Source organism: Tupaia chinensis, unplaced genomic scaffold (genome assembly GCF_000334495.1).
Source record: "Tupaia chinensis unplaced genomic scaffold, TupChi_1.0 Scaffold000056_1, whole genome shotgun sequence".
Classification (NCBI taxonomy): Eukaryota; Metazoa; Chordata; class Mammalia; order Scandentia; family Tupaiidae; genus Tupaia; species Tupaia belangeri.
In genome coordinates, this window is record NW_006159514.1 from 849,692 (window position 1) to 863,135 (window position 13,444).

General features: G+C 43.5%; 1 protein-coding gene across 2 annotated transcripts in view; it reads left to right on the plus strand.

The window, feature by feature from the left end:
• SLC25A12 (solute carrier family 25 member 12) overlaps positions 1–13,444 on the plus strand; it is a 146,804-nt gene that overhangs the window by 56,893 nt on the left and 76,467 nt on the right. For both annotated transcript variants that reach the window (XM_006141477.3, XM_006141475.2), the window contains exon 3: positions 3,361–3,503. In XM_006141477.3, the coding sequence (XP_006141539.1) occupies positions 3,394–3,503 (110 nt within the window). In that variant the 5' untranslated portion in view covers positions 3,361–3,393. The remainder of the gene's footprint in view (positions 1–3,360; positions 3,504–13,444) is intronic.

The following is a 13,444-nucleotide window of genomic DNA, read 5'->3' on the forward strand; positions in this document are numbered from 1 at the left end:
CCAGGTACATAGCCATTATGTTAACTGCTGATCCCTGAATTTTTTCTTTTTTTAAAAAAGAATTATTTTTCCTCCCTCCCTCCCTTCCCTCGTCCCTCCCTCCCTCCCTTCCTTCCTTCTTTCCTTTCTTTCTTTCTTTTAATTTGACCAGAGAGGGACAGCGTGTGAGCAAGATAGAGAAAGTGAAAAAACAAGCCACAAGGTCCAGGACTTGAACTGCGGTTGGTCATGTGGGAGTCTAACACCCTTAACCACCATGCCACCTGCTGGCCCCAGAAGAGGGACAATAAATATAAATATTAAAATAAATATTATAAAAATATAATAAATAAGGGTTTTTTTTGAGAGGTTTTTGCTATAGGGTGCATGCACTCACCAGAAAGACAGAGAGAGAGAAACAGAAAGCGAGAAATCACCTCCCGGGGGGATGGCCATGCCACAATCCCTTCTCCTTCATTCTCCTCTTGGGATCTTGGGCACACACCCATACGTGCCTGGCGTGAGTTTAAGCCACCGGGTCCAGGACTCGAACTGCAGTGATAACATGTGAGTCCAGCAATATAGCCATTATGCTAACTGCTGGTGTCAATATAATAAATAAGTAAAATATACGGTATGCTTAAAGGTGATAGGTGCTAAGAAAAGGCAGAGTGGTGTGATACAGATACAGGCATGGGTTGTAATACTAAGTAGGGTGATGTGGATAGGTCTCATTGAGAGGGTGACCTTTGAGCAAAGGCTTGGGCTCCTTCCGATGTGATTTTCTACATGACCAAATGCCTCATGTAACCTGATATACTGTGTTCCCCAGTGGCTTTGCTTCCTGGAACCCTCTGTCTGCCTAATTAAGACGAGGTACTCCAGAGGCCTGCAGCACAGTTGTTCTGAGATTTCCCCTGGACTTTTCCCTGAATTGTACTGCCTGTTTCCTGGATCTCTCCTTTTCCTTTCACTTGGTTCACTCCTTCTTTTTAAAAAATTCTCCTACTGGGACCATCTCGGTTACATAGTGGTTAAGGTGGCTGGATCCCACATGGCCGGCTGTGCAGTTTGAGATCCTAAACTAGCACCTTGAAAAATGCTGGGCGCATATGTGTGCATGCCCAAAATCCTGAGAAGAGAATGGAGGAGAAAGGACTTGTGGTGTGGTCATTCCCCAGGGGGTGATGTCTCACTTTCTCTCTCTCTCTCCCCCACCTCCGCCCCAGCAAGCAGACATGCACACCCTATAGAAAAAAAAAAGGACAAAATTCTAAGGCTTTCTGAGAAAGGGTGTATGAAGGCAGAAAAAGATACTGAGAACATATATATCTCAGAGTACTTTTTAAAAAATGAGTTATTTATTTAATTTTATTGCTATTATTTTATTTTGCTCTAGGACACGCACACTCACCAGAGATAGAGATAGAAAGTGAGAAAGCAAGCTGCCAGGTCTGAACTCAAACCATGGTTGGCCATGTGGGAGTCCAGCACCCTAACTACCATGCCACCTGCTGGCTCTGAGTACTTTTAACCTAGCCTTACACTTGATTGGAAATGTGGCCGGGTTGAATATTCCAGGGCGGGAACCATTTCTTTCAGCATTTTCAAGACCTTGCTTGTAGTGTTCAGGCTTCCAGTGTTGCTACTGAGGAGCATGATTTCCTTGGTTTGTGACAGTGTATCTGGTACCTGTTAATTTCTCTGAAAACTTACAAGATTTTCTCTCTTTATTATTATTACCTTTTATTGCCAGAGGGTGTGTACACTAACCAGAGAGACAGAGAGCGGGAAGAAGAGGGAGAAAACATCCCAGCAATGGATACTGTAATCCCTTCTCCTCCATTTCTCTGTCTTGTAGGTATTTTGGTCACAGGTGCACCTGGGCCCAGCATTTACCAAGCCACTGGGCTGGAGTTCGAACTGTGGCTGCCTATGTGGGAGTTGGCTCCCTAAATCATGAGGTTACTGGGCCAGCCCAGGATGTTCTCTTAATTCTGATGTTCTGCAGTTTTAAGATGATCGGCTAGGCCTTGGTGTGGATTTTTGTTCACTTTGTGTATGTGTGCTTGCCATTTAGTAAGCCCTTGTATTCTTTAGTTCTAGGGAGTTTTCTGGTCTGACTGCTTTATTAGTTGGCGGAAGTAACTAAATTGATCCACTGTAACTCAGCAAGGAGGGCTTTGGTCACGCCCTAGTACCCAAAACCCTTAAAACGATGTGGATTTTGTTTTTGACGGGCAGGTGTTACTATTTTACTTATTAAAAACTGACATAAAAGGCAGACTATTTCAATTTGTTTCTTTTTTCCAGCTACTGGAACTTGGAACAAATACCTATGATGGAAGGTCTTGTTTGTTACACCTTTCTCATTCATTTCACTTCTAAGGTTTGGCAGGTTTTTTTTTTTTTTCCCTTTTATTCATGTAGACAGGAAACCTCTGGGAATCTACAGAGGTTATAGTCTCACTTTCAGGTCCTCATCACCTTTTCACTTCTCTTAGTCTTTTTCATATCTCTTGTCATACATGTATATATATATATATATATATATAGTCTTACCAATATATATATATTTCATGGAGAGAAAATTCGCATACCATAAAATCTGCCATTTTAACCATCTAAAAATATACAGTTCCGTGTTCCTTTCTAGTATATTTACATGTGGTATGTGATTATCACCAAGTTCTTAATTCCCAAAATTTAAAGGTGTCTTTTGTTTTCCTTTTCCTTTATTCATGATAGAGCATGTGCATGTGCACGTGAGATGGGGGGCACCCTCCACAGGGTCTGGTCACACCTTGCTCCCCAGCCTCCAGTCCTCCAGCCCTCTGGGTCCTGGGCATTTATGTAGCGCCCAGTGTGTTTCAGGCTGCAGCACCAGGAATTTGAACCATGGTTGCCACGTGGGGTCCCAGTTTCTCTTGAGCAGCACATTACTGCTGTGCCACAGAGCTGGCCCCCAGAACATTTTCATCATCCCCAAAGAGAAGTCTCCTGCCCATTAAGCAGTTAACTCCCATTCCCCCCCTTCTCCCAGCTCCTGGCTGCCATTCTGCTTTGAGTCTGTGGATTTGCCCATATGGACATTTCCTGCCAGTGGGACCATACACTGGGTGGCCATTTGTGTCTGGTTTCTTTTACTCACATAAAGGTTTCAAGGTTCATCCTGGTTTGAGCATGTATGGGTACTTTATAATGTTCTTAAATCAATCTCTGGGTGTTTGATTTTTCCTCTCCAGAGAACCATTCTGCGTTAATGAAACTTAGTTAGATTTTAATACTGACTTTTAATTTATCTTTTCACAAAACCTTTATTGGCTTCAAAATGATATGAATAATTTTAATTTTCAGTCCGCATTATTATTTATTTTTTAGTATGCCAGCACTGAGGTTGATGGCGAGCATTACATGACCCCGGAAGACTTTGTCCAGCGTTATCTGGGACTGTATAATGATCCAAACAGCAATCCAAAGATTGTGCAGCTCTTGGCAGGAGTAGCTGATCAAACCAAGGATGGGTAAGAATTTTTATGCATTTTTTTAAAACTAATGTTCTGGATGTCTTATTAAAAATAGGGGCCAGCAGGTGGCGTGGGGTTTAAAGGTGCTGGACTCCCCACATGGCTGACCACGGTTTGAGTCCCCGACCTGGTGACTTGCTTTCTCACTTTCCTCGCTCTCACTCTCGCTCTGTCCCTCTCTGATCAAATTAGAAAGAAAGGAAGGAAGGAAGGAAAAGGAAAGGAAATGAAAGCAAAGGAAAAGAAAAGAAGAAAGAAAGAAAGAAAGAAAGTTAAAGAAAATAATTCTCTAAAAAAAAAAAACTATGAGTATCTAGAAAATTATTTTGTTTTACAAGACAAAGGGAGAGAGGGAAGATGAGGGAGACAGAAATAGACAATTTATAAAAAGTTTAATTGTTGCTCACTGGTTCTGATGATGCGATCCATTCTTAGCTGCAATTGGTCTTGGATCAAGGGCACCCTCACGTCTGTTTGCCCAGGGGGAGCTCCAGATGCAAACCTGAAACCTCCCCTGTGGCTCAGCCTTACAGAGTATTTTGTTTTACCACTGTGCCACCATCTGGCCCTCAAGATAGGCGTTTTTAACAGAGTCTTGCTGTGCTGTGTTCTCTTGCCCCTGCCTCCTACTTTGCTAGGATTATATGTGCGTGAAACTGCTGGTGCACTCAGGTCGGGCCCAGGCCTGAACTCCGGTCTCCGAGGCGTCGAGTCTCCAGGGGCTACCTACACACCACTGTGGCCAGGCCTAGAACTTTGGCATTAGTAAACCTTTCTTTTCTTCAAAACTTATAGAAATTGTGTTATTTACTGTTACTGTCAAGTTTACTGGCATTTTTCTTTTTAGAAAAAAATTTGAAAAATAGCCTATACAGAATGGGCTAGAGATAGCTAAGTGTATCTAAGTGTCTTCCATTCATTCATTCATTCAGTAATGAATATTGGGTGCCTACTAAGTTTCAGGCATTGTTTTTGGTGCTAGAATCATATCAGTGGCTAAATCACACCAAGACAAACAAAATTAAAAAGTAAATTATAGTATGTTAGGAGAAAAACTAGAGAAGAGTTTAGGAGTGGTATTTATATATTTATCTGTCTACGTATTTATTTGGCAAATACTAATTGAACAATCATCATTTGCAAGGCACTGTTGGGTCTTATAAATACAAATATAAGGGGGCCGGCAGGTGGTGTAGTGGTTAAGGGTGCTGGACTCCCACATAGCCGATCATGGTTTGAGTCCCAGACCTGGTGGCTTGCTTTCTCGCTTTCCCTCTCTCTCTCTCTCTCTGGTCAAATTGAAAAATAATAATAGATGAATAAATAAATAATTATTTTAAAAAATAAAATAAATACAAATATAAGTAAAATGTGATTGTTGGCCTTAAGAATTTCACAGAATATGACTAAACAAACGAAAGAGTAATACTTCTGGGATAAGTCTGAGTGATAGCCGTGTATGGAAGGTGCAGCCAGGGTCGCACGGTTAATTGTGTTTTGGGTGGTAAGGACAGCTTCATAGAAGTGATACTTGAGGGACCAGAAAATGGTATAAGGGTTATGTCACTGGACTCCCACGTAGTCGATTGTGGTTCAAGTCCTGGACCTGGTGGCTTAAAACTCACTCTGGGCACATGTGTATACATGCCCAAGATCCCAAGAGGAGAATGGAGAAGGGTTTGTGGTGTGGCTATCTGCCCAGGGGGGTGATTTCTTGCTTTCTGTCTCTCTGTCTCTGTGGTGAGCGCACGTGCCCTATAGCAAAAGTCTCTCCAAGGTGGGGTGGGGAGAGAAGTGGGGACCAGCAGATGGCATAGTGGTTATGTTGCTGGACTCCCATGTAGTCAACCATAGTTCAGGTAGTCCCAGACCCAGCATTTTAAACTCACACCAGGCTCATGTGTGTGCGTGCCCAAGATCCCAAGAGGAGAATGGAGGAGAAGGGATTGCGGTGTGGCCATCCCCCCTGGAGGGTGATTTCTAGCTTTCTATCTCCCTGTCTCTCTGGTGAACACATGAGCTCTATAGCAAAAATCTCTCTCTCTAAAAAAAATAAAAGAAGTGATACTTGAGTGAAATTCGACAAGATGAATAGACATCTGCTGATAGTTGGTTAAGTAGGTATGAGAGAGACTAGGCGTGACATGAAACATCAAGGGACATGTGTGCATTTGTGTACGCATATGTTTTAGGGAGCAGCAGTGGGGAATTGGGTTGTAGTTACTTTGGTTCCGTGGCATTGCTTTGCCACTGTGGGAGTTGTAGTTGGTGTGGGGTTGGAGACCATGTGTGTGTGCTAGGCTACAGCTATATCCTGGGCTTGTGACTCTCAGTCTTGGAGGTATTTTTAGCCTGGTAGGGTATGGGTTTGTGAAATCAGAAATAGCAGGGAGCATCTTCCTGGAGTGTCAGTTTACTCCACTCAAGAAGGAAAGCCACTATTCTTTTTGCTAGAGTCATGTATGCCTGTGTTATGGAGCATGTACAGTATTTGTATGAATTAGACAAGGACAGTTTTGGCTTGCTATGGCACTTTTGAGCTATCCCCAGGTCTCCAAGGGCCCAGGTTTTTTCCTCCTATTTAGAAGTGCTTGTGTGAAATACTTTGAATACTAGTGAGGAGTCTTTAAAAATGACTGCCATTACCACAAGAATAATCAGATTTAAGAAAAATGGTCGGTTAGAGTGGCACAAACAGTGAAATCTAGTAGGTGGTGTAATAATTTTTTAAAGGATTATTTATTTAATTTTATTTATTCATTTACATATTTTAATTGGACCAGAGGGAGACATAGAGGGAGAGAGGAAAAGCGAGAAAACAAGCTACCAGGTCCAGGACTCGAACTGTGGTTGGCCATGTGGGAGTGTCCAGTGCCTTAACCACCATGCCACCTGCTGGTCGATGGTGATGGAGTAGTAATTAAAGCACAGAGGTTGGTATTTAAGTTTTTAGAGTCCAGAATTAGTATTGTAATCATTTCTATTGTCTCATAGAGCCTAGCACAGTATGTAAAATTTACTGTATGCTCAACAAATGTTAGTTAAATGAGTATTTTATCTTGGAAAGATTTTATATAATTTACAAATGGCAATTACTGGGGAACTTGTGTACATTTTTTTTTTTTTTTTGGAGAGCTTTTTTGCTATAGGGCGTGTGCGCTCACCAGACAGACAGAGAGAGCCAGAAAGCGAGAAATCACCCCCCGGGGGGATGGCCACGCCACAATCCCTTCTCCTCCATTTTCTTCTTGGGATCTTGGGCATGCACGCACATGCGCCCGGCGTGAGTTTTAAGCCTCCAGGTCCGGGCCGCAAACCGCAGTTGACTACGTGAAAGTCCAGCGACGTAGCCATTATGCTAACTGCTGGTTCCCAGGGAACTTGTGTACATTTTGTGTCTTTCCTCTAAAAACATCAAATTAGCCAGTAGGTACTGTGGGTTATTCAGTCATGGGGGCTCCATGGTGATCACCCTGTGACATGTATGAAAATTAATTATATTTAATCAGAATTCCTTCTCTAAATTTAATAAAGGTAATGTATTATAGCTCTTTTGGGAACTCTTGGAGTGTTATTATTACTTGGGTCTGAGACCTGCTTTCTGAACGTCCCTATCTTTTCAGATGCTTCCTCTGTGACCGTCTCTTCTAGTCCCTCTCAGTAGTGTCATCTCCTTTGAAGCTTCATCTAGGTCTCCTAGGCTGAGTTTTGTTGTTAAAGTAGGATATTTTCATGTGGTCAGGTGGAAATCGAGGGTTTAAGTTGCCAGGGTGGAAAGATCAATAATGACTTTTGGTTAGGGGAACATCTAATAATGTTGAATGGCATTTTATCTCTCTCTCTCTCTATCTCTTTATTTATTGGAGAAGTTTTTTAGCTATAGGGTGTGTGCGCTTGCCAGATAGACAGAGACAGAGAGACAGAAAGCGAGAAATCACCCCCCAGGGAGGATGACCACACTGCAATTCCTTCTCCTCCATTCTCCCGGGATCTTGGGCATGCATGCACACGCGCCCAGCGTGAGTTTAAGCCACTGGGTTCAGGACTCGAACCGCGATTGACTACGTGGGAGTCCAGCGACATAGCTGTTACGCTAACTGCTAGTCCCTGTTGGCGTTTATTTTTAAAAAGTCTGTCTAACTGTTGAAAAAGTAACTCTGTTCTACTTCAAATGTTAAGAACTTCCCAAACTTCCCTTTTTGTAGCGAGTCAGATTGATATTGGTATGAAAACTGATTATAGAGTTAGGTCATAAAAATGATAAATGAGGGGCCAGCAAGTGGCCTGGCGGTTTAAAGTACTCATTCCCACATGGCTGACCATGGTTCCAGCCTGGACCTGGTAGCTTGAAAATTATGCCAGACACATGTGCGTGTGTGCCCAAAACACCAACAGGAGAACGAGGAGAAGGGACTGCCATGTGGCCATCCTCCCTGGGGGGTGATTTCTCACTTTCCCTCTTGCTCTCTCTTTCAGGTGAGGGTATGTGCCCTGTGGCAAAAAGCAAAAACCAAAAAAGAAAGAAAGAAAAATATAAATGAGTATAATATATAAATTATTCCTAAAAGCAGAGAAATGTGGACTTTTCTAAAAACACAGGCATCCCTTCGTCTCTTCCTGGATGTTCTTCAGAGGTTCTTGAACTTCCTGTGAAAATGAGTAATTGGTATGTATATTTTTCTGGGAAGAAATCTCAGGTTTCAAAAAGGTCTATGACATCAGAAAAGCTACGTATCATTGTTAAAGTTTCTTTTGTTATTTTTATTAAGCAGAGTCAAAGGCTTTGATAACATTTGACTTATTCCAAGAAGTCAGCCTTGCTTCATCTAACAAACAGTAGAGAAAAGTGAGGCCCAAAGGGGCGTCACGCCCCCTCCAAATAAAAGTTGGTTCTCTCTCTCTCTCTCTTAGCTTTTTCCCATAGGCTGCATGCACTTGCCGGATACAGAGAGAAAGAGACCAAGAGAGAGAGAAAGAAATCACTCCTCTCCTACCCCTGGGGGTGGGAGGATGGTTATGCTGCAGTCCATTCTCCTCCATTCTTCCCTCTGGATTTTGGGCATACATGCACACACACCTGGCATGATTTTCAAGCTACCGGGTCCAGGATTTGAACCACAGTGGGCCATGTGGGAGCCCAGTGCCCCAAGTGCCACACCACCCACTGGCTCCCCAAAATTAGTTCTCTAAATTTTTAGTCCATTTTTATTCTCATAAATATTAAAATTTTAAAATTTCTACCTCTTTCTGTTTCCCACCCCTTTACCCAGGGCAGGCATGAAAGGTTAGAATACTTTGATTTCTTTTTCCCTAGGCCCTAGATGTATTCGTTGTTTCTATTATAGTCTTTTCTTCCCCCAGAGAGATTTTTACTATAGGGAGCACTCACTCGCTAGAGAGACAGAGACAGAAAAACAGAAAGTGAGAAATCACCTCCAGGGGGGATGGCCACACTGCAATCCCTTCTCCATTCTCTTCTCAGGATTTTGGGCATGCACGCACATGTGCCAAGCATGAGTTTTAAGCTGCCAGGTCCGGTACTCGAACCGTGGTTGACTACGTGGGAGTCCAGCAGTTTAATCATTACACCATCTGCTGGTCCCAGTTCTATTGTAATTTTTTCACAAGGAGTCCTATATGTATGTAACTTGAACTGGCAACATATCCTATTAGTCATAAGTAATCACCCAAGACCAAGTTGGAATGAGTAGACCTAGTATAGACAGGTTTAAGTGATTTGGTTAAGCTGGTTGAGGAGTGGTAAATACCCTATTCTTGGGCCCTGCCTCCCTCCCTCATGTTTTCTAGGATGTAAACTGTCCCCTCTCTCATCTGGGAAGGTGAGAGGGCATCTCGGGGAAGATGATGGGGACATCTCTTTTCCCCCATTCGATGGTAAACGAAGCAGTTTTTATACCGGCGCGTGGTGTGGAGAGCCGCTGCGTTGTGTGGTAGAAATAGCAGGATGGGCTGTCTAATAGTAACAGCTGTTGCCAAGTATTATTTGTGGGACTGGGGCCTAGACTTCGAAATTCTGGTTGTATAATGAAGAGCAAAATGATTTTACACCTTAAATGCAGATCTCAGGGACATTATTGTGTGATCAGATCTAAAATATTTAGACAGTTGCTTGTTTGAAACTGTACTTCTAGAACCGTATTTTCTATATTTAGCCCTCGTCAAAATTTCATCTGGAGGCTGTATTCTTCTATCAAGTGGGAAACTAGCTTTCTTCTCTTTCACTTTCTACTGAAGTGTGTTATGCTCTGTATGCACCTTTCATGTGGCCATCTTGGTTAGTTCCCATTAAAAAGGAACTTGGTAGGACATTTTTAAAACCACACACAGCTCTTTCCCACTATACAAGATGGCAGGTGAAAAAGCTGTGAAGCAGGATACTAAGAAGAGACCTGAAGCCAAGAAGGCTGATGCCAGTGGCAAGGTTAAAAAGGGTGACCCCAACGCTGAAAAGCCCAAGAAGGGGAAGCCCTATTGCAGCTGAAACCCCGTCCTAAGTCTAGAGTATCGGCAGATACTCCCGGTCTGCCATGTATTCCAGGAAGGCCACGTACAAGAGGAAGTACTCGGCCACTAAATCCAGGATCGAAAAGAAAAAGGAGAAGGTTCTTGGGACTGTCACAAAACCAGTTGGTGGAGACAAGAATGGTGGTACCCGGGTGGTTAAACTGCGCAAAATGCCTAGGTATTACCCTACTGAAGATGTGCCTTGAAAGCTGTTGAGCCACAGCAAAAAACCTTTCAGTCAGCATGTGAGAAAGCTGTGAGCCAGCATCACTCCTAGGACCATTCTGATCATCCTCACTGGACGCCACAGAGGCAAGAGAGTGGTTTTCCTGAAGCAGCTGAGCAGTGGCTTGCTACTTGTAACTGGACCACTGGTTCTCAGTCGAGTTCCATTGCATAGAACACACCAGAAATTTGTCATTGCCACTCCATGAAAATTGATATTAGCAAAGTAAAAATCCCAAAGCACCTTACCGTGTGTGCCCAAGATCCTAAGAAGAGAATGGAGGAGAAGGGATTGCGGCGTGGCCATCCCCCCTGGAGGGTGATTTCTCACTTTCTATCTCTCTGTCTGTCTCTCTGTCTGGGGAGCGCACGCGCCCTATAGCAAAACACCTCCCCCCCCCCAAAAAAAAAGAAAAAGAAACTGTGGAAGCCCAGACACCAGGAAGGTGAGATCTTCGACACAGAGAAGGAGAAATACGAGATTTCAGAGCAGCGCAAGGTGGATCAGAAAGCTGTGGACTTGCAAATTTTACCAAAAATCAAAGCTGTTTCTCAGCTCCAGGGCTACCTGTGTTTGCCCTTACAAATGGTGTTTATCCTCAATAATTGGTGTTCTAAATTTTTTGCCAAGAACTAATTAAATAAGTAATCATATAAAAACAAAAACAAAACCATACACAAACCAAATTTGTAAAGTGTATTATTTCAAAGTTATAGAATAAATACATGTGCTTTATAAAACGTCAAACACAGGGCTAGCAGATGTCGTAGTGGTTACGTGACTGGACTCCCACATGGTCAACTGTGATTGGAGTCCCAGATGTGGTGGCTTGAAACTCATGCTGGGCACATGTGTGTGGGTGCCCAAGAAATCTCAAGAGGAGAACAGAGAAGGGATTGCGGGAGGAGAATGAAGAAGAAGGGATTATGGTGTGGCCATCCCCCCTGCGGGGGTGACTTCTCACTTTCCCTCTCACTGTTTCTGTCTCTCTCTCTCTCCCACTCCCAACACACATGCCCTCTCATCCCCATTGGAAAAAACAAACATCTGATTGGAAGCAAGAATTAAGAGTCTTTTCTTCTTCTTTTTAAAAATATTTTTATAAGGCACCTGTGCTCACCCGAGAGAGACAGAAAAGGAGAATGAGAAAGCACCTCCTATGAGGGATGCTGCAATCTTTTTACCTCAATCTCCCTCCATTTTGGATTTGGGTACAGAAGTACACATGCCTGAAGTGTTTTTCAAGCCACTGGGCCCAGAACCTGAACCACAAGGTGGGGCCTGTGGGATCCAGCGGCCTTTTAGCCACCATGCCACTGAATGGTGGGTTGGTCCAGGAATCAAAGTCTTCAACCATGCCTACTGATTGCTGAGTATCTTCAAACCAATTGCTTGACTTCTGTACACTTTCTAAGGATCCTTTGGACTCCTAAGTTGCATAAATATATTATTTGCCTTTTTTAAATGTGCAGATGGATTAAAAATATAGATAACGAAGGGCTGCTTAATTGAAAACCTATGCAACAACAGTCACAGAGGCAGGGGTCTGTAGTAAGTGTTGAGTCTTTGTCCCTTCTCTGAAGGAGGCAGCTTCTCCTTGGCTCCAAGGGGAGAAGAAACCTAGTATTGCCCAAGCTTGCAATTTATCGAAAAGTATGTGAAATCTCCTGATTTCCTAATGTTGGCAACTAACAAAATAGTACTTTGCTTGCCAAAGAAAACAGATGTGTGAGCCAGAATCAGTCTGCCAGCTGACAGTTGATGTACATTTGGTACTTAAGGAAAAAGTCTTTGACTTCATAAATACTGAAAATCTCACTACTGAATATGAAGTATGTTTCAAAGTTACACATGCTGTATTTCAGGGTAGTCATAGTTTCTTTTATTTTAATTTTTTTCTTTATTTATGCTAGAGTGCATGCACATACACAGGAGAGAGAGAGGGAGAGGGGGAAAGTGCTCCATGAGGTCCAGCACACCTGATCCCCCTCCTCAATCCCTTGGACCCTGGGCACCTGTATGGAGCCTGGTGCATTTCAGGAGGGGTGGAGCAGGTTTCAAATCATGGCCGCCATGTAGGATCCAGCTTCTCATGATGGTGCATTAATTGCCATAGAGCTGGCCTCTAGTTTCAGCTTTGATGTTCAATTCCTTGGTCTTTCCCAAATCAGGATGTTATTATGTCTCCCCCCACTTCCCATAATCAGCCTAGCTATTTGTTACTTTTTAAATTTGTAGCTCCCTCCTCCCCATAGGTGCATTTGTGCTTTCTCTCTGGAGAAAGAGAGAAGAAAGGGAGAAATCACCCCCCTGCAAGGGGTGTGGCCCTCTCCTTCATTCTCCACCCAGGATTTCGGGCACATATACACATGTGCCCAGCGTGATTTTCAAGCCACTGGGTCTGGGACTTGAAACATGTAGCCGACCAGGTGGGACCCAGCTACTACCTTAACCTATATGTCACCTACTGGTCCTGGTATTGTTATTGTTGTTGTTGTTATTGTTATTATTAGATTTTTGGCCATAGGGCACATGGCTTGCTGGAGAGAGGAGAGAGGAAGTGAGAAATCACCTCTTCCCTCCCCATGTGCGATGGCTATGGTGCAATTCCTTCTCCTCCATTCTCTCAGGATTTCAGGGATGCACACACAGTGCCCAGCATGTTTTTGAGGCTGTTGAGCCAGGACCTGAACAATGGAGTTGGCCACATGGGATGTACCTTAACCATCATGCCACCTGCTGGCCCCTGTGACTGTTATTTTTAAAATTAATCTTATAGGGCCCAACCACAGTGGTGCATACTGCTAAAACTATGCTGTGCTGGCTGGAACTGCATGGGAGGACCAGGTTTGTTCCCCAGTCCAACCTGGAAGTCAAATGTGGTGGCACATGCCTGTAGTTACAGCAACTCAGGGAGGCTGAGGCAGGAGGATTGCAACGAGACCCTGTCAAAAAAATAAATATTAAGGGGCCAGCAGGTGATGTAGTAGTTAAAGCACTGGACTCTCACGTGGCCGACCATGGTTCAAATGCTAGACCTGGAATCTTGATACTCAGACCAGGTGTATGGGTGGCCAAAATCCCAAGAGGAAAATGGAGGAGATCCCCCTGGGGGATGAATGCTTGCTTTCTGTCTGTCTCTGTGTCTCTGGCAAGCACTTGTACCCTATAGGAAAACAAACAAACA